This window comes from Apis florea, unplaced genomic scaffold (genome assembly GCF_048593485.1).
Source record: "Apis florea isolate Af1SG1 unplaced genomic scaffold, ASM4859348v1 contig_3203_pilon, whole genome shotgun sequence".
Lineage (NCBI taxonomy): Eukaryota > Metazoa > Arthropoda > Insecta > Hymenoptera > Apidae > Apis > Apis florea.
Genome location: NW_028256723.1, coordinates 8,274,622 through 8,294,082, shown reverse-complemented (window position 1 = coordinate 8,294,082; position 19,461 = coordinate 8,274,622). Strand labels below are relative to the sequence as shown.

Here is a 19,461-nt window from a genome sequence, read left to right as displayed (position 1 = left end):
CATAGTAATTTTTTATTGATATATTTCAAACAAAGATATTGGAAATTTATATAATATAATATTGAATTATTACATGTTTTTATTTTTATAAATAAAAGAATTAAAAATATAATAAATAAAAAAATAAATACAATAAATAAATTTTATAAAATACAAATTTTTATATTTTTTTTCTTTTTATTGTTTTTCTTATAAAAATATTTTCTTTTTATTTTTCCTTTATAAAAATTCTTACCTCTTTTTATAAAAAACTTCTTTTCTCTTATTATGAAAACCAAAAATGAATATTGAGATTCAAATATTATTTACAAATATCTTATTTTAATATAAAATGAAATAAATATATTTATTTTGTTATCAAACAAAATAATATGTTTAATATATATATATATATATTAAACATTTGTATCTAATAAATGCATAGGTCAGTTATTTAATAAATATATATTCTACAAATGTTCTTTTATTACTTCTTATTAGAGAATGCACTTTTCAAAAGTACTTTTTTTTTGTTGTTTTATAATTAATTTATAAAAAAATAATACTATATATCTTTTTTTAAAACTCGCTATCTTGCAATGTAATAATACATAAAATTATATGTCTTGTAACAATATATTATGTTTAACAATTTGGTTTTCTAATATTGATATCTTCTTTTGTAACTTTCTAATTATATCTTCCTTTTCAATGATGTCATTTTTTAAGCATGTTATCATCATATCTTTATCTTCGTTTAAATCTTGTAACAATTGATTAGTTGATGGTCGTTTCTCGGGATCTTCTTGCACTAATTGACTTACTATATAAGCCTAATAAAAATTTATCATTTTTATTTTTAAATTTTTTTTTTTTAACTAAAAGAAATATAATTATTTTAAAAAAATACCCATTTAGGATAAGTAGCAGTTAATGAAGTCGGTATTTGTCCTTTTTTCAAATTATTAATTATTTCAATTCTTTCCATACTAGTTCTTGTATGTACTAATAATTCTAAAAGTACTATGCCTAAACTATATATATCACTCTGAAAAAATAAAAATTATTAAAATATTTTTTAAAATTCATATTTTATTCAAACAAAAAAATACCTTAGGATCACATTTTCCTTGTAATTGTTCTGGTGCTGCATACATATGTGTTCCAAGAATTGAATGATGATTTTCTTTTTGTAATGGACAAGCTAATCCAAAATCTCCTAGCTGTATTTGTAATTGTCCTGACGTTGAAATAAATATATTACTTGGCTAAAATAGAATAAAAAATAGAATAAAAAATTTTACATATTGTTAAAAAAAAAAATATTTATATGTTACAATTATAATATTTATAACAAATTGAAAAATAAAAACTAATACATATTAGAATAAAAGTACTTTAAATATTTTAGATTCTTTTTATTTCTTTTTTATTTCTTTTATTTTACCTTTATATCATGATGCACAATTCGGCGAGAATGTATGTAATCTAATCCATAAATAATTTGTGTTAATATAGCAATGATTATTGTTTGTGGAGTTGTTTCAATTCTTTCATCAAGCCACTGCTGAAGTGTTTTTTCACAAAGAGCCATTTGAATATATAATGTTGTATATTTTTTATTCTATAAATACATAAATATATAATTTTATGTATTTTTCAAATAAATGATATATAAAAATAAAAAATTATAATGAACAATAATATATAATATATACCATTTGAGACATATATGGTAAAAGTATTTTATTTTTACTGTATTCTTCATTTGAATTACTGCCATCACTATAACTTATATTATTTTTTATTTTATTATTTTGATGTTCACTATCACTTCTAAAAGATATACTATTTGAATTAGTTTTCTCTATATTTTTATTAATATTTTCTTCTATAACAACTTGTTTTTCTATAACAAATAATATAATAAATAATTATATATATAATGCATTTAATATTATGAGTACATGAGTAATACATACTAATATGAGTTATACATACCACATTCGTAATTTTTTTGTTTATTATATTGCAATGACATATAATGTTCATCACTTTCTTTTGGACTTTGACTCTCAGTATCAGAGCTCTGTTGACTTTGTGAATTAAAATATCGATTTATACATGATTTATATCCAATTTTTCGTTTATCTTCAATAGAACTTAATTTGTTTTGAGAATAATTTGGGGATACTAAACATGGTATAGCAGTTGAAGCTAATGGTGGTTCAATCCATGCTCCTTTATATGAAACTATATTAGTATGATTTAATTTAGCAAGAGTTTTCACTTCTTCAAGATGTTGCATTATATTTTTTATTCTATTAGAACGTACTATTATCTTTTTAATAGCATATTCTACACCATCAAGACGATTTAAAGCTTTAAAAACATTACCAAATCCTCCAGATGCAATAAAACTTATTTCTTGAAATTCTTTATGATAACGAGACCATTCTGTCATTAATGGTCTATACAAAATAAATACATAAAAGTTAAATATAATATTATTTTCTTATTAATCATATATAAATAAATACAATTTAAATCAAGTTTTACCTTGGAATTTGTAATGCATTTTCACAACCAATTGTTGCTCGTGCAACTGTAAATAAGTGATATAATGCTTGTTGATATTGACCTCTTAATGGTTCCAATTCAATCATATTATAAGAACTATCAATTATTTTTAATTTATGAAGTCTATCACAAATAGCTAAAAATAAATATAAAAAAAAATTATTTTATTATTTATTATTTTATATTTTAAAATTTATTAGAATATTACAAAATTAAAAAATTTATAAACATATATTGATTTGTTATCTTTATTTTGTAAATCGTTAATATTATAATTTTATTATTATTTTATTTATTTTAATAATATTTATTTTAACAATAAATGTTTATTATATATCTTTTTTAAAAGTTTAATTATATTACCTAAATATAATTTATTCCTGCGTTCTGAATCATCTTCAAATAACATACATGATTGCTGTATAAGTGATTCAATTAAAAGACTTGTAGAAGTTGTAACTATGCTTATAATTTGTCCATTGTTTTTATTTTCATTGTCTAAACATATTGTAGATTTTGCATCATTACCTAATAATAAAACCATTATAACTTAATTACAAAAAAGTATAAAATCATATAAAAAATATATATTAAAATTTAATATATATATATATAATATATATTTAAAATTACATATTTAAAATTATTTAATTTGGATATCTATTATTCAAAATTTTTTGTTTAATTTTTTTTAATAAAAATAATTAAATTACTATTTTAAATAAATAATAATTACTATATATATATATATATATATATATATATATATATAAAATAATAGGAACTTTTATATACTATAATTCTATTTTAAAAATGTTTTAAAAATGCGCGGTATCTTAAGGTTATGTTACTTACCCTTATCAAATGTAGTTACAGTAGATAATGTATCCCAAGGATTAGTTAATGACGATTTATTATTTTCCATCTTCAAATTTGTTACATTTCTATAGTGAAACTTGTATTATTGTAAATCTGAATATAGATTTCTAAATTATAATGTCGGTTATGTCCGTCTTATACTATATTTGTTCAGTAAAATCAGAGAATATAAAACAATAGATCATATGTTTAAATTGTATTATTATTTATATATATATATATATAAAATTTAAATTAATAAATTGCAAGTTATTTATATTTTTTAAATTTCATTAATATCTAATCATTAATATCAAATAATTAATATTTATACTAAATGTAATTATCTTATAAATAAAAAAAATTAATTTTTAAATTAAAAAAAAAATTTTTATCCTAGAAAATAATTCTACAATAATTAGTGTTTATATAATTTATTATGATATATATATGTTATTATAACACAAATTTTATAAAATTGTGAGAGTTCAAAACTAGGAATTTCTAGTAATTCGATTTATTATGCTGAGAGCAGAAATTATAGTGAAAACTATATACTGTGTAACTATTTAAAATTCTAATTAAAATATTTGTATAAAAGCGATATTTGAACTATAACTTATTAAAAACAATATGAATTCAATTAATTATAGATATTTTATAATAATTTATAATAATGTTATAATAAACAATGTTACTATAAGACAAGAAATAAATATAGATAAGTATTTTATTTAATTTTTAATAGAAAATAAGTTCTTTTATAAATTCTTGTATTTAATTATTTCAAAAATCTAATAAAAATAAATAAAAATATAATAAATTCAATAAATATAAGAAAATCATCATTTTCATAATTTAATTTATATATTTTTTTAGAATTTGTTTAGATAATATTACATTTATTAACATAATAGTAATTATTAATTAATAAATTACGTTTATTGATTGTTATGTTAATTCATAAACGATATATAATATAAAATTTATCTATCATTTTAATGTAATCAAATTTTTAACGTAATTATTTTGTATGTATATATAATAGTATATTATTAGTATATTATATTTATATAATTAGAGAGATATCAGAGATATAAAAATTTATAAAAGTAATTTTTATTAATTATAAATCAATTCGTAATATATTAAATTTTATTATTATAAAATCAATATATATGTATGTAATTTTGTATGTATATATATATATATATATATATATATATATATATATATATGTATGTATGTATGTATGTATGTAATTTTTGAATTATGTAACATTGAAAAGAGATACGGAAGAGAAAGCTAAACAATACCAACTATCATGTTGGTATTCATATGACCTTGAAATATAATATACTTTGTAGTGCAGTTGGTGGCATACATTATTACACGTGGTATGAAGTCATTGACCTTAGAAATGCTTTCCACTTTCTACTTAACGTTGGTATGACCTTCTTTAATATTTTATTTCTTTCTTTACATATACGCAATATGTGTAAAATAATTATATTATTAAATAATTGTGTATTGAATAATTAATTATTTAAAAAATAAAAGGAATACAAAGTAAATTAATTTTCATAAACAATTTTATATTACAGTAAAATAAACAAAATGTTTTGATTAAACACTTAATGTATATTTGATACATATTTTTATTTCGGTAGATTATAAAAATTGATTTTTCTTTTTGTAATAATTATTTATAACAAATATAATAAACATAACAAATATAAATATAACAAATATAATGTTCATAAAGATTGAAAAAAATGTATTAATCATTAATACAAATAATGATTCTATATATATTTAAATGCGTCTATGTAAACAATAAATATTTAAAAATTAATTACAATCAATCAATTGAATTAAATTTATCATAAAATAACATTAAATCTATCATATCATATATATATTATATTAAATAAATATATTAAATATTTTATAAAATAAATAAATTATATTATAAATATAATAATCAATAAAAAAGTAATTTTTTTGCAATTATTTTTTAAAATAAAATAATTTTTCAAAATAAAATAAAATTAGCTATTAAAAAAATTAAATGTACATAGATAAAATAATAGATAAAATATACATAATAATAGATAATACATAGATAAAATATACATAATAATAGATAATACATAAATAAAATATAAAAAACTTTAGTTAAGGATAATAATATGCTGATACATAGTATATTATTTTATTGTTATTGATTAATAAAAAAAATATTAATATTCAATCAATTTCATCAATAATCATTTTTAGTCCACATTGAATAATATTAAAACCAATTTTTCATTTATCATAATTTTTCAACTTGTAAGTTTCTGGAAGAATACAATTGATTGATAAAAATTGATAAAAATGAATTAGATTATATTTTTTCTTTTCTTTGCTATTTTGATTTTACACAATCGCGAGTCATTTCTAAGGTCGCTACTGGCATAGCTTAAAACAAGTCGCGTTAAGATTGGTCAAGGTACGACATCGCTCTAGAGTTGATTGCTACCTCGACCCTAACCCCACTATTCTCTCCTCCCCGCTCTCGAGTTTCGTAGCTGGTCCATACCCCTACCACTACCTATCATTCGACCTCTTCTACCTTCGATGCTCGGAACCCTTGTCGATCTCGCCACGACCCCGACACTGCGTGTGTTTTGAGCCACGTAAGTCGTGTTGACCCACGTGTCTTTACAGGACCGTATATTGTATAAATAGCACCTTATATTTTTATAAATTTTTATTGATTCTATGTCAAATGATTATTCATCAAATATGCATACATATTTATTAATAATCTGTTTAATATTTGTATTATTATTTATATAGATTATTATTGTTAATGTTGTCAAAAATAAAATACATTAAACTTAAATATATTAATGAAGCAAAATTTCAATAGTATTATCTATATATTATCTAATTAATATCTATAGTATTATCTAATTAAATATTTGAAAGAAAGAAAAATGCATTATAATAAAAAAAAATGTAATATATACTATTATATAGTATATAATGATTAACATTTTAAATAGTAATCTTATCTACATTCACGTGTTACAACGTCAACGTATTTTATCCTTCGAATGCGCTTTAAAATTATCATTAATTAACGTATTATGTAATATTTTAACATGTCTATTGTTATCTTTGTTTGTAATAGAAATATGAATGCGCAATAATGATTGCAAAATATCATTTGACAGTTATTATGTTAATTACAATTCCGAAAATATATTTTAAAAATATTTTTTACAATACAATAATATCTATAAAAATTATCAACGATAAAGTTAATCTAATACCATATGATAAAAAATGAAATATTTCATATTAAAAATGTTTGAATGGTTTGTCAGGGTTAAAAATTCTATTTTTCCAAATTTAAAAATAATAAATATTTTTCAAGTGTTGAATTTCATACGATAAAATCAAATTTAAAAGTATATTGTCCAATATCGGGATCAACGAACATGTATCGATTGTTGTCAGAACATGATTACAAATATTTTCAAAAATTAAAATACAATTATACATTAAGATAATTCAAAACTAAAATAAACTAAAACTAAAAAAAAAAGCTAAATAAATCAATGTATATTTTAAAAATTTCAATTTTATTTTATTTTAAATTTTATTAAGAAAATTATGATTTTTTTCAAAATCAACTTAAGAAATTTTTTAAAAGATTTTTTAATTTCCAATTTCAATAATTATTTATTATAAAATTAATACAAGAAAAAGTTAAAATATTTAAAAAAATTCTGTAAAGTTCCAACATCGTTAGATGCGACAATCAATGCCGTTGCTACCGTCACTGCTATCACCTACACATTGCTACAGACTCAAAAGCACCACTACATAAGAAGCAAAGAATATAGTACAGTCGTCGTTCTTGCTGCCGCACGCGGCGTCCAATGCCCTGTCCAGAGGCAGTCGTCGCGGTTTCCACTCGGCACACGTGCACCGCGCGCAGTGGGTCATTGCTCTCCTCTGTTGGAAAGTAATATCGTTATAGCGCACGACACTTGTCCGAGGCATGATCATCACGAAATCGAATGAAATTGTCCAGAATTAATTACCTAATATGTACTATTAGATATAAAAAATAATATTATTTTTTAATGTTTTTATATTATTAATTACTATAGACTTTTTTTATTATTTTTTTGAGAAAAACACAAACAATATATCGTATAGTTTATAGTATAGTATAGTTTACATATTATGATAATAAAGAAATAAAATAATAATATAAAATTACTTTTGAAACAATAAAAGTAATGATAGTCAAACAAGGATATTTAGACTAGTGATGAAAGCTGCAAAAAAGAAAGAGAAAGTATATACGATCATGAATTCACTAATACATTTGTATCACTAATACAATTGAATTCCACACAGTTTTAGATGACAGCCATTATTCATTCATATATACATGCATATATTCATGCAAGTTTTTTTTTTTTCATCGTTAATAATCATTTTCTTTCAATATGTCAATATTTTTGTATTCACAGAATTTTTTTTATTTTTATTGAAATATTCGATTCCTTATATTTTTAACAATGCATCTGTATAAACATTGAAAATTAAAGATTTCATTTTTTTCAATATTTGTCATATTATGTTAATATTTAATTTGTATAACATAATATTTCAAATTAACATTAACATTTTAATATATATGTACTAATATATACATTAAAATGAAATGAAGATACTATGATATTTTTTATTACTGTTTGTTTATTTTTTACATAATTTTTGTATTTTTGATGTAAATTTGTTATAATTATAAAACATTAAATTTTTATTTAAATATTACCATATATATATTTCAAATTCAACTTAATTCATAAAATAATTTGACGTAAATACTAAAAAAAATAAAAATTCAGAAGTAGTTCATATTTTGATTATTCGACCGTATGATAACGAATTCATGATTAATTTATCATAACATGCTATGGCGTCACATACGCGTGTGTATAGGATACGGACGCGTCCCTATAGACCGGAGATATCTACATCTCCGTCTGTCGGCGCTCTTTGTCATGCTTGTACCGCGGGTCGGCTGAAACCACGACGACTGCCTCCACGTGCTGCGAAAAGCACTTACTCGCCCTAAATTGTAGGTCGCCGCCGTTGTGGTGATGGTGGGGATAGTCGGAGTGGAGGGGCAGGACCGAACACGGTACTTCGGTCATGATCGATGATTTCCGTCGCCGTTCGGTACAGCCAGGCGGTAAACATTACACAGTACGATTGGCCGTGTCCTAAGGGTCCTTTGGTTTGGTTTTCGACTTTGAGTTTTTCGACGGCATTCAGTTGTGAGAAGTGACAAACGAACGCGACATGCGTTAAAGAGGTCGTGCATACTCATTTCAATTCGTTTGGTTTGATCTTTTAAGTTATTTCGTTAATTCATTTTCCAAAGGATGTTGAATCGGAATATGGGATTTTTGGACTGTGGAAAGGTTTAACAAGAACCTCACAGGTGGGAGATTTTGACATTTCTGTATTATATATTATAGGAGAATGAATGAATTTAAAATCAAAATTTGTTATTTTGAAATATGAATATTGAAAATGATATATAAATTAATGTTTATTTTGTTTTCTTTTTCTTCAGTTAACTGAATTAATTGTGTAATAACATTTTATATAAATTATAAAATCAGTAGATTTGTCTCAATAATTATTTTAATGTTTATTTATTTTAATATTGGATTTATATAAAATCAAATTGTATAAATGTATAGAATAATTGAATTTATATCAATAAATTGCAATTAAAATTTAATAAAACTTTATAAAATTTATAAAACTTTTTTAAAACTTTTTCAAATAAATATTTAAAAGAAGAGAAAAAAAAATAAAAAATTGCTGATATTGAAATCGGTAGTTTTCTCCTTGGCCGCGAACTTTGGTCGCGCTAGTAGCGTCGTTTTTCGCGATCAATTACATTTTCCATATCCTAGAAATAAAATTAAGAAAGAAAAAATAAAGTTTGAGGATATTTATGTAAAAAAAAGAAAGAAACATCACAATAGATTTGTTTAGAAGAGACGATATATAGTCACGGTCCGTGATGTAACTCAACGTCCTTACTGCGCGACGAGTTGCACGAGGTCGGTGATCGCTATAAAAAAATGCGGCGAGTACACGTGGAGGCAGCGGCAGGCGGTTTCTACCGCGACGCGGCGCGATATTGCACCACCGCCGACCACGACGACTGCCTCATCGAGAGGCGCGCGTGCAGGTTTAACCTAGCCTTAACCTATTCTGAACCGACGACCTCGTATAAATGTGCGAACAATGTCGGATTTCAATATGTTTTCTATTAGGTTAGAAATTTAAATTTAAATTTACATAAAGAATATTTTAAATTAATTTTACTGAAAATATTAATATGCAAATTTATTAAACTCAATTATATATTTGATATTGAGAGATTTGTTTTTATGTTGCTATTTCTATAATAATGATAATTAAAAATTATAATATACGAAAAAATATATACTAATGAAAAGTATTGTGTATATATTATATAGTATTATATAGTAAAAATATTTTCAGATGTAAAAGTAATCATTACTTGTATACATATCTTTAATAAATAAAAATATTTTTATTAGTTTTCATAATACGGCAAATTAGATAGTCATTAATTTTTAATTTAAGATAATATGCATACTAAAATTTTGTTCAATGTTATCTTTATATTTTTAACTAGAATAAAAAAAAATTAAATAAAATTTCTAATTTGAATGCTAGCAATTGTATTAAGATTTCAGAAAATTGTAAAAAAAAATAATAAGGTAATAATGGTTAATAAATTTTTTTGCTTTACATTTGTCAATAAACTTTATTAATTTCTTATTATGCAAATAAAAAACAAATCTAATTTTTTCTTTTATAAATGATTTTCTATTTATATTTATAATATTTATATTTATATTTATAATACATAATTAAATTTCTTTTTAAATTAAAAATATATATATTTTATATATATATTTTATATATACATAATATATATATTTTATCGAATCATTTAAAATTATACGTAACATATTTTTCAATTTTTTTTCCTCATTTTATCATATTATGAAAAAAATTCATTATGGATTATAGATGATTAAATGATTTTTGTCTTCAATTTAATAAGGAAATAAAGGAAATAAAGAAGTTTTGAAATAGCAAGTTTATACGTCAATAATATACACGGTTCATCATAGGCCCAGCGAAATTGGGGACGGGCTAAAGTCATAGAATGCGTATGCGTACGCAATGCGTGCGCGTGCGTGTACACACGGGGCGTCGCACGATTCGTAGGTGTTTTTTTGGACTTGAAAAAGGGCGAGTAGTGGGGAATGGAGCTGTATTACTCCGTTTCAGAATAACGCATAATCGAAACACATTTATACATAGTTGCGTTCACACGCAGGACGACATTCCTAAAGAGTGTCTTCTTATTTATATCAATTTACCTCACGAATATAGTCTTCCAAAATACAAATAAATGCTTTTCTGTTATTGTTATTATTCTACAGGTAAATTGACCTGATGATGTTTCAAATATTGTATTTATTTTTATTTTTGCCCTTTAAATTAAAATTGATGACCAAGATTATTAAAATAGATATTTTTTGTATTTTATGAGAATATTTTTTCATATTTACTTTTGTTATTATAAACTTTTAAAATTTTATATATTTCGTCAATCAATTTATTATTTATAATTTAAAAGATTTTTTTAAATATTTGTAGAAAAATTTAGTATTGTTTTTTCAACAGATTGAAATTTTAAAAATATTTTAATATTTTTTATATATTTTATAAATTTTACAATCCACAAAAATTATATATGATAAAATATTCAATATCATGGAATTTGTTCAATATTAATATTCAAATGTTATTTATTTTTATGAAAATAAAAAAGATTTTATATGAATTTAAATGTTAAAAAAATTTCTATATTTCTATAAAAAAATTTCTAAATTTCTATAAAATGTTGAAAATAAAATATAATTGTTTTTAAAATATTATCATTAATTTTAAACATTATCTTCAGGCAATAAATTTTATATTTTAATAAGAATTTTTTTATTTACATTATTTATATTTGTAAAAAATTATGATTGTTTAAATGATAAATATTTTTTTTATTTAATTTTATTAATTATAATTGTTTTTCTCAATTATTTTCAGATTTATTTGCTTACAGCAAAGAATGGTGAGTTATTATCAAATGAAACAAATTACAAATTCCACAACGATGTCGGTCAAGAACGAAATATCGACTGTGGAACCAGTAGATCCTGTGAAAAGCCTCGTATGCAGTCCGGATTTAAGTGTGTTCACTTCACCGGCATGTGGTTCTGAAACTCCGTTAACAAATATCGAAGAGAAGACATACCAGTGTCTGCTGTGTCAGAAAGCCTTTGATCAAAAGAATTTATATCAGAGTCATTTGCGCTCTCACGGTAAAGAAGGTGAAGATCCATACCGATGTAATATTTGCGGGAAAACTTTTGCGGTACCTGCGCGACTGACCAGACATTATCGTACACATACTGGTGAAAAACCGTATCAATGCGAATATTGTAATAAATCGTTTTCCGTAAAAGAGAATTTAAGCGTTCATCGTCGTATACATACAAAAGAACGGCCTTATAAGTGTGACGTGTGCGAACGCGCGTTTGAACATAGTGGTAAACTACATCGACATATGCGAATTCATACCGGGGAACGGCCGCATAAGTGTACTGTCTGTTCAAAAACGTTCATTCAAAGCGGACAATTAGTAATTCACATGCGCACGCATACCGGAGAAAAACCGTACGTTTGCAAAGCATGTGGCAAGGGATTCACTTGCTCAAAGCAACTGAAAGTACATACGCGTACGCATACCGGAGAGAAACCATATACTTGTGACATTTGCGGGAAGTCCTTTGGTTATAATCACGTATTAAAGTTACATCAGGTATGTTTATTTTTTTTAGATACGTAGATACTTAGATATAATTATTTTTTTTTTTTAACATTTTTAATTATTGAGATTACTATGTTTTATAAGTATAATAATAATATAATAATATATATTTTATATTATCTATTTTTTTGTATGATAATATAAATATAAAGTAAATTTAATTTTTTAGAAATAAAATCAAAAAATATTTTATTAATATTTAAGAATATATTGTATAGATTAACAAATTACAGATTTTATAATTTTTCAACTTTAATACATTGTTGCAATTTTAAATAATTAATTATTGCATAATAATATAAAAAAAATGTTTCAGGTTGCCCATTATGGTGAAAAAGTTTATAAGTGTACATTATGTCACGAAACTTTTGGTTCAAAGAAAACAATGGAGTTACATATTAAAACTCATTCAGACTCATCAGTTGTTGGTTCTCCTCGAGATTCACCAATTGAACCAGAAATTGAAATCTCACAAAATAGTGTAAGCACTGGCAGTGACAAGGAAAACCACAAGACTGAAGAGTCAAACGATGAAGTTGCTACTTACGATAACACTCCACGTGATTTTCCTTATTATATGTATTCCAGAGAGCAGTATTCACAATCACATCTCATATCTAGTGAAAATAGAGACTTTCAAACAACACCTACTGTCTCTATTGAACAGCCTCATTTATTTTTGTATCCAGAAGTTTCTTCAACATACACTGGTTTTGGAATTCAAAGTACCGATTTTGTTGGTGACTGTTCATCTCTTCTCAATTTGCCAGGAAATGATGCTCGTAGAAGAGTTGAGGCTGCGCTGGAAGCAGTTGAAGAAGAAAGGCAAAGAGAGTATGGAATCAGGGTTGAAAGAGATCCAATTTTAACTCCTCCAAGTAGCAATCCTGTGAGTCCTGTACCTTCGCCAGATCCTCTTGATTTGGCAATTCCTGTACGAGAAACATTAATTCTCCCTCCAAGAAAACGGTGTAAAATGATATTGGAGTCCATGGAAATTGAAAGGAATGGTCTCATTGCCTCTCAAAGACAGAATTCTGTTATTCAATTTGCAAAAGCATCATAGTAGAAGATATGGAACAAATTAATTATCATGAACCAGTGATAATGTCATAAATGGTGAGACATAATTTCATGAAAAAATATAAAAATCTAAGTATAATTAGTGGAAGGTATATAGTGAGATTATTATTTTCGATCAAAGTTACTTTTTCTTTTAATTTACTTATCAATATTTTGTATAACATATTATATTTATATAAATTATAAATTCTAAAATGTATATGATTTTAATTTGAATTACAAAATATCGATATCGTCGATTAATGTTTTTATTTATCTTACTATATCATTCTCACTAATTATACATGTTGGGAATAGTGATGGGCTGAAAAAATTCAAATAATCAATATTAGAAAATATACAAAAATTGTTAAATTTTTAATTGTCGTAACAAATTTTGAATTGTGGAATGAAAAAATTAAAATGTGATTAATAGAAATAATTTTAATCCCATCACAAAATACTGTTACAATAAATTCAAATATTTTAAGACTTAAGATTTTTAACATTGAAATAAAATAAAGTTTTAAAAGCAAAATGAATATCAAATGCCCATCGCTAATTAAATAAAGAATTTTGCGCTTCAGAAACAACAGATATTGCCGCGAAATTTTTTTGTGGTATTATATGATCTGAGTTAATTTTGTTTCGACACCGAATGTTTTCTAGATATTTTAGAATTTTCTCCAAACTTTCAAGTATCTTACAAATACAAAATAAAATAAGAAAAAAATAATTTTTCTAATAATTATTATATTTAATTTATAATATTATACAAGTAATAAAAAATTTTTAATTAATCAAACTGACAATAACTTTTTTTGCATTTTAAACAGAGAAAGTTTGAAGAAAAACAAAAAATTATGGAAAATATGCTTCACAAGCCTTAAACGAACCAATAGAACAACGTCCAGTAATTTTACTATTTGAAAAAATAATCTTAAATCTTTTTGCAATCCAATAGGATTATAATTGAGTGGCCTCATAAATTTGTGAATTCGACTAGTTCTGAGAACTATTTACACATACCTCAGGTTAAACGACGTACTTAGAATTCGCCAGCAAATCATTCATTATTTATAAACTGCCACAGAATATAAGAAAAACATTAATATATTTTGCAAAATGAAAAATTATTTATTTAATATTTTAATGAATTCATTAAGAATCATAGAAAAGGTTCAAAAATTAAAATGCATATTGATCGAACCTAATAAGTTTAAAATGAATTTATTATTAAAACCAATAAATATTTACATAATTTTTAAAGTTAAATGATTTTTTTTAAAATAATTAAAAATTTTAATTATAAAAAAAATCATTATAGCTGGCGTGCTCTGAGTAATTTTTCATAATATATATATTATAAATATGTGTGTGTGTGAGCGTGCATATATGTATGTACATCATTAAATTATAACGAATTAGTAAAAGTAATGAATATCGCTGTGGCACAACTAGCATCATCATTAAAAAAGGCTTGAAATTAACGTGATCGAGATAATTTTTAAATTCGGATTAATATTTTAATTTTTTTACATCAAAAGATAAAGTACAAAGAACATTTGACGCAAGACGAGATTATGTACGAAATATATAATTCATTTGTTATGTTTTTTGAATATTTGTAAATTTGATTTTTTTTTTTTTTTTGAAAGAAACGCGTGAAAAATTTTCTTTGAAATTTAAAAAATTTAAATAATCAAAATGTATCGATTATGTCTGCACCAAAAAATTTTCTTTCTTTTTTTTTGATTTATTTCTTTGTTCTCCAAAATTAAATTGATTGCTACGTGTTTTTATAATATATATTTTATGATATATATTGTACAGGTTTTTTTGTGCCCAATATTTAGACGAAAATCAAAGATTTTAATTTCTTGCCAAAATTAACAAGACTGATTCCAGTCTAAAGAAAAAAACTTTCTTTCTTTACGTAACAAATTTATAATTACGTATTAATATGATAAAAGTGGTAAAAGTGATATTAAAATATATTGTTGCTCAATTTCATTGCTTTTAATCTCGTACTTTTTGTTCGAACAAAATATTTAAATGGCTTTATGATGATTTATTATTACATAGAAAGTGAATGATTGAAAGGCATTATATGAATTCAATTTTATTTTCATAAATAATTTTCAATTTTAAAGAAAGATGGCGCTAGTTTGCTGTCACATTAAAATTGGTAATATTTATAATATCATAATAATTTATATGTTATCTAAAATTTAATCACATTGATTTATCTGAAATTATTTTAAAAATTTAGCACGAACGAAATTTGAATTTTTTTTATGTTATCGAGGTATAAATAATTTCAATTCAATAGGAAATCAAATTAATTTTAAAACGAAATCATTCGTGTAATAATATTTATTATGAGAAATATGTAGTAAATGGTTTCGTTTCATTAAAATTCCGAGGTTAAAAATATAGTTACAAAAGCACACTAATTTCAAGTACAAAAGCGTTGAGTCGAAATGCACGATTCGACAATTTTAAGAAAAAAAAAACAAAACAAAAATTAATATTATATATGTATATTTAATTGCCAACGAGTAGTATTGACCATCTTAAGAGGCTTGATTTCCGATCTTGCAGGTCTTATTGAAATAGTACTATACCGTATAAGCGATTACACAATTCTCACTGTAAGAGTGGAATTGGTAGAGAAGAAAGTACCAAACACATTAAGAACTCCATTATTGCCAGAGTATTGAGTGGAGCTATGCTCACTGCCAGTACAAGTATGCGTGTGTAAGCGTACATGCGAGTTTAATATTAAATATTAAATTGTATTAGATTATCACAATATTTATAATTTAAAGCCATTTGTATTTACATTTGGCATTACTCCAGTATGAAATAATACAAAATGTTTTATAAATTGTGAAATAATTTAATGGAAGATTCCGCAAAGTGCATATAACTGAAATATAAATTACATTTCAGTTTTAACTCTATTTTCGTATTTATAATTAAACTTTTTGATACACACACCTAATATTAAAAGAATAAGTCCTTAATGTAATATCCAAAAAGTCCGAAATTTTAAGAAATTGCGGTACTTAAGATACTATTTTTAAGGTTTTAGTTCAGAAATATTTTATATTAAAATATGTATCTATTAAACATATATCTATTAAAAAGTATTTAAGAGATACTAAATGTACTTTGCGATTGAATCTACCACTAATCAATCTGTGGTTTAGAGAAAAGCTTTGCGTATACACTGAGCTATGTTTATAATTAATAAGTAATGTAATATTTATATAGGAGCTCATGTATATTATTCGTTTTTTCCCTTTTTTTCAATAATTTGACACGTGGCCTACTCTTTATTTCTCAAAGATTTAAGTAAATCGATCTTTTTGTTATATGCGAATTATATTCTCGTTAATCATGTGAATCCTCACGTGACATAAAATTTATGTGCAATCGTATATTTAAGTTCTTTGGGAAGCTTAGCTTTCATTCTTTATTATTGTTTTATTTACTCTTGGCAAAGTTTTAAATGAGGAAATACTCGAGTGTATTGTTATAAATTTTAAGAATTGTTATATTGTATATGTTTTCGAAGCGCTTAAAATTAGGTTAAAATATAAATTTTTTTTTTTTTTTTTCTGCTATAAGTCGTCGAATATGGGCCACGTGATAGTACATAAAAAAAAGAATGGATGCAAATTGTTAAGTATTATGATAATAATGAGAAATAGATTGAAATGTGCAGAAATAATTCTAGTGTAATATTACAATAATCTGTTATTACTTATTATTTTTAAGATATACAAATACATGCCAAATGGGATGTGTTTTATCCCATTATTTCAAGCGTGTGGAACTGATTACATGATAAAGAAGAAAAGGAAGAAAAAAATTTTTGTAGAGATTCATTATATACAAAAAACTTACAACAAAAATAGAAAAATACGTTTTTGTAAGAGTCTAAATGAAAGCATTTTTTTCAATTTTGCGCTTCTATGATCGATCGATAAAGAAGAAAGTGCATAACGATAATAAAATATCGGTGTTCATAATGAATTAATAAAATATGTATGCAATGACGAAACGACCAACGCGCAAATTGAAAAATACATTCTCCTTTCAAAATTGACTCGCTGCAATAATTCTAATTGTAATCAATTATTTGTCAAAACATTATTTTTGGTTATTTTTTATTTTTATTTTTACTTTTTTTTTTTTTTTTTTTTTTTTTTTTACCAACAAAATAAAAATTTTCCGAAATTAAAAGCTTTTCGATTATCAATAAGCGATAATGATTGTATTTTCTCATTTTATTCCGCCAAAGTGCGTACAAATAATTTCATAGTCATAAGTTCCGACAGAGGAAATATATTTATTTATTTAATATATGTATGTAGCTATATCTATATATATTATTTACATATGTATTTTTTTGCTGAATGTCGGAAAAAATTAAAAACGTGTATTCATTGCATTAAAATATATTCTATCGTAAATGTTGTTTTTGAAATTATTAATTTTAAATAAGAAAATAATATACAAAAATATACATTGATATAATGTGCATATTTCATGAATTTATTCGTTTCCATTATTCTGAGTATAGATAATATATTTTCATCTCAATTAAAAATACTCAATTATTGAGTATTTGAAAAGTGAATATTTACATTTCTCGTTATATATTTCACGGACAATAAAATACAAAATATATTAAAATTAGAATTATGCAGCCTCTAACAAAACTCATGATGTGTACGTAGTTGTCATAAATACAATAATTAATTTTTAATTAATTATTAATTGAAATAAACAGTTGATTAATTTTTATTTTCAATAGTAGTTTTAATGTTTCGAGGTTGTATGTATGTTCAATGGAAAAAAAAAAAAAAAAAAGAAAAATATTTAATATTATAGTTTTTTTATGTAACATTAAAATAAAAATGAATAATGTGTAGCGCCAACTGCCTGCTGTTGACAAGTATATATAAAAATATATATATATACAAATATTAGATATTAGATGTATACAAATATATATACACAATATATATACAAGATATTTCATTTTAATCTTTACATGTGATTATTTTACAAATTTTTCGACATTAAAAAAAAGTAGTTTCAAGTAAAAATCTTTATCTTTAAATCAATTAGTTTTAAAACATTCTGAGCTGAGATATTTATTGAACATAAATTTTAAACGATTCTTATTATGTGTCTTCCAAAATCATTCAAAATTATTTACAATTTACAATTCATGTAAGACAATAAAAATATAATATTTTGTAAAGATAATTTATCGAGAGAATTCATCGTGAGAATTATTTATTTACAAAATTATTAGAAAAAAAAATATAAAATGAAACTATTCTTCAAAGTTAGAATATATAAAAAAAAAAAAATAAATTCATATATTAAATATAAATATAATAAAATAAAATTGAATATAATAAAAAAATTTGTAATATGAATGATTTTGAATGATATCAAAAGACCAATTATTAAAAAACTTATATAAAAACTTAAGATAAAAAAAATATATATATAATATGAATTAAATTTAATTTAAAAAGAATCTTAAAATCATCTATGTATACGCAAAATTTATGTCCATAAGAAATAAATTCAAGTAAACTTTATAATTAGATAAAGATTAAAATGATATATTTTGTATACGTGTAAGATGTTCCATAAATTTTATTGTATTTAGCAAATTTATTAAATAAGTATACATTAAATATTAATACATCGCATTCATCGAGTTATGAATTTTTATTATACTGTTCTTTTTATGTATTATACAAATACACACATATATAAAACAAATTTTATAAATATCAATTTTCTCGATATATTTTTTGATAATATAATTATTTTTAATTTGTATAAAAATCATTTTAAAATTATATATAATTATAATATATATAAAAATTATAATATATTTATAAGTAAAAAAAAAATATTAATTA

At 22.9% G+C, this 19,461-nt stretch overlaps 2 protein-coding genes and 1 long non-coding RNA gene across 6 annotated transcripts; 1 reads left to right on the top strand and 2 right to left on the bottom strand.

Annotated features, from left to right (window-relative positions):
• Positions 1–445: 445 nt before the first annotated feature.
• Positions 446–3,690, bottom strand: LOC100868202 (eukaryotic translation initiation factor 2-alpha kinase 1). Its single transcript, XM_086911005.1, has 9 exons — positions 3,415–3,690; positions 2,923–3,087; positions 2,539–2,695; positions 1,981–2,450; positions 1,698–1,888; positions 1,427–1,603; positions 1,092–1,247; positions 890–1,027; positions 446–812 (listed from the first exon to the last, which is right to left on the bottom strand). Exons 1-9 carry the CDS (start codon positions 3,482–3,484, stop codon positions 597–599), a joined length of 1,740 nt encoding a protein of 579 aa, XP_086767131.1. The 5' UTR covers positions 3,485–3,690; the 3' UTR covers positions 446–596.
• Positions 3,691–7,124: 3,434 nt separating this feature from the next.
• Positions 7,125–8,700, bottom strand: LOC147657255 (uncharacterized). Of its 3 annotated transcripts, none has more exons than XR_015292891.1 (2): positions 8,419–8,700; positions 7,125–7,428 (listed from the first exon to the last, which is right to left on the bottom strand). It is a non-coding gene; the product is annotated as an uncharacterized LOC147657255 (long non-coding RNA). The 3 variants fall into 3 exon arrangements; XR_015292890.1 differs by having other exon boundaries at positions 8,558–8,700; XR_015292892.1 differs by lacking the exon at positions 7,125–7,428 and adding an exon at positions 7,702–7,757.
• A 95-nt stretch (positions 8,701–8,795) lies between these two features.
• Kr-h1 (kruppel homolog 1) lies at positions 8,796–18,326 on the top strand. 2 transcript variants are annotated; one of them, XR_001111798.3, is made up of 4 exons: positions 8,796–8,935; positions 11,656–12,430; positions 12,756–13,558; positions 14,338–18,326. XR_001111798.3 is itself a non-coding variant. In XM_003692370.4 (3 exons), exons 2-3 carry the CDS (start codon positions 11,678–11,680, stop codon positions 13,503–13,505), a joined length of 1,503 nt encoding a protein of 500 aa, XP_003692418.1. In that variant the 5' UTR covers positions 8,796–8,935; positions 11,656–11,677; the 3' UTR covers positions 13,506–18,326. The 2 variants fall into 2 exon arrangements, 1 of the variants encoding a protein (XP_003692418.1); XM_003692370.4 differs by having other exon boundaries at positions 12,756–18,326.
• Positions 18,327–19,461: the final 1,135 nt, after the last annotated feature.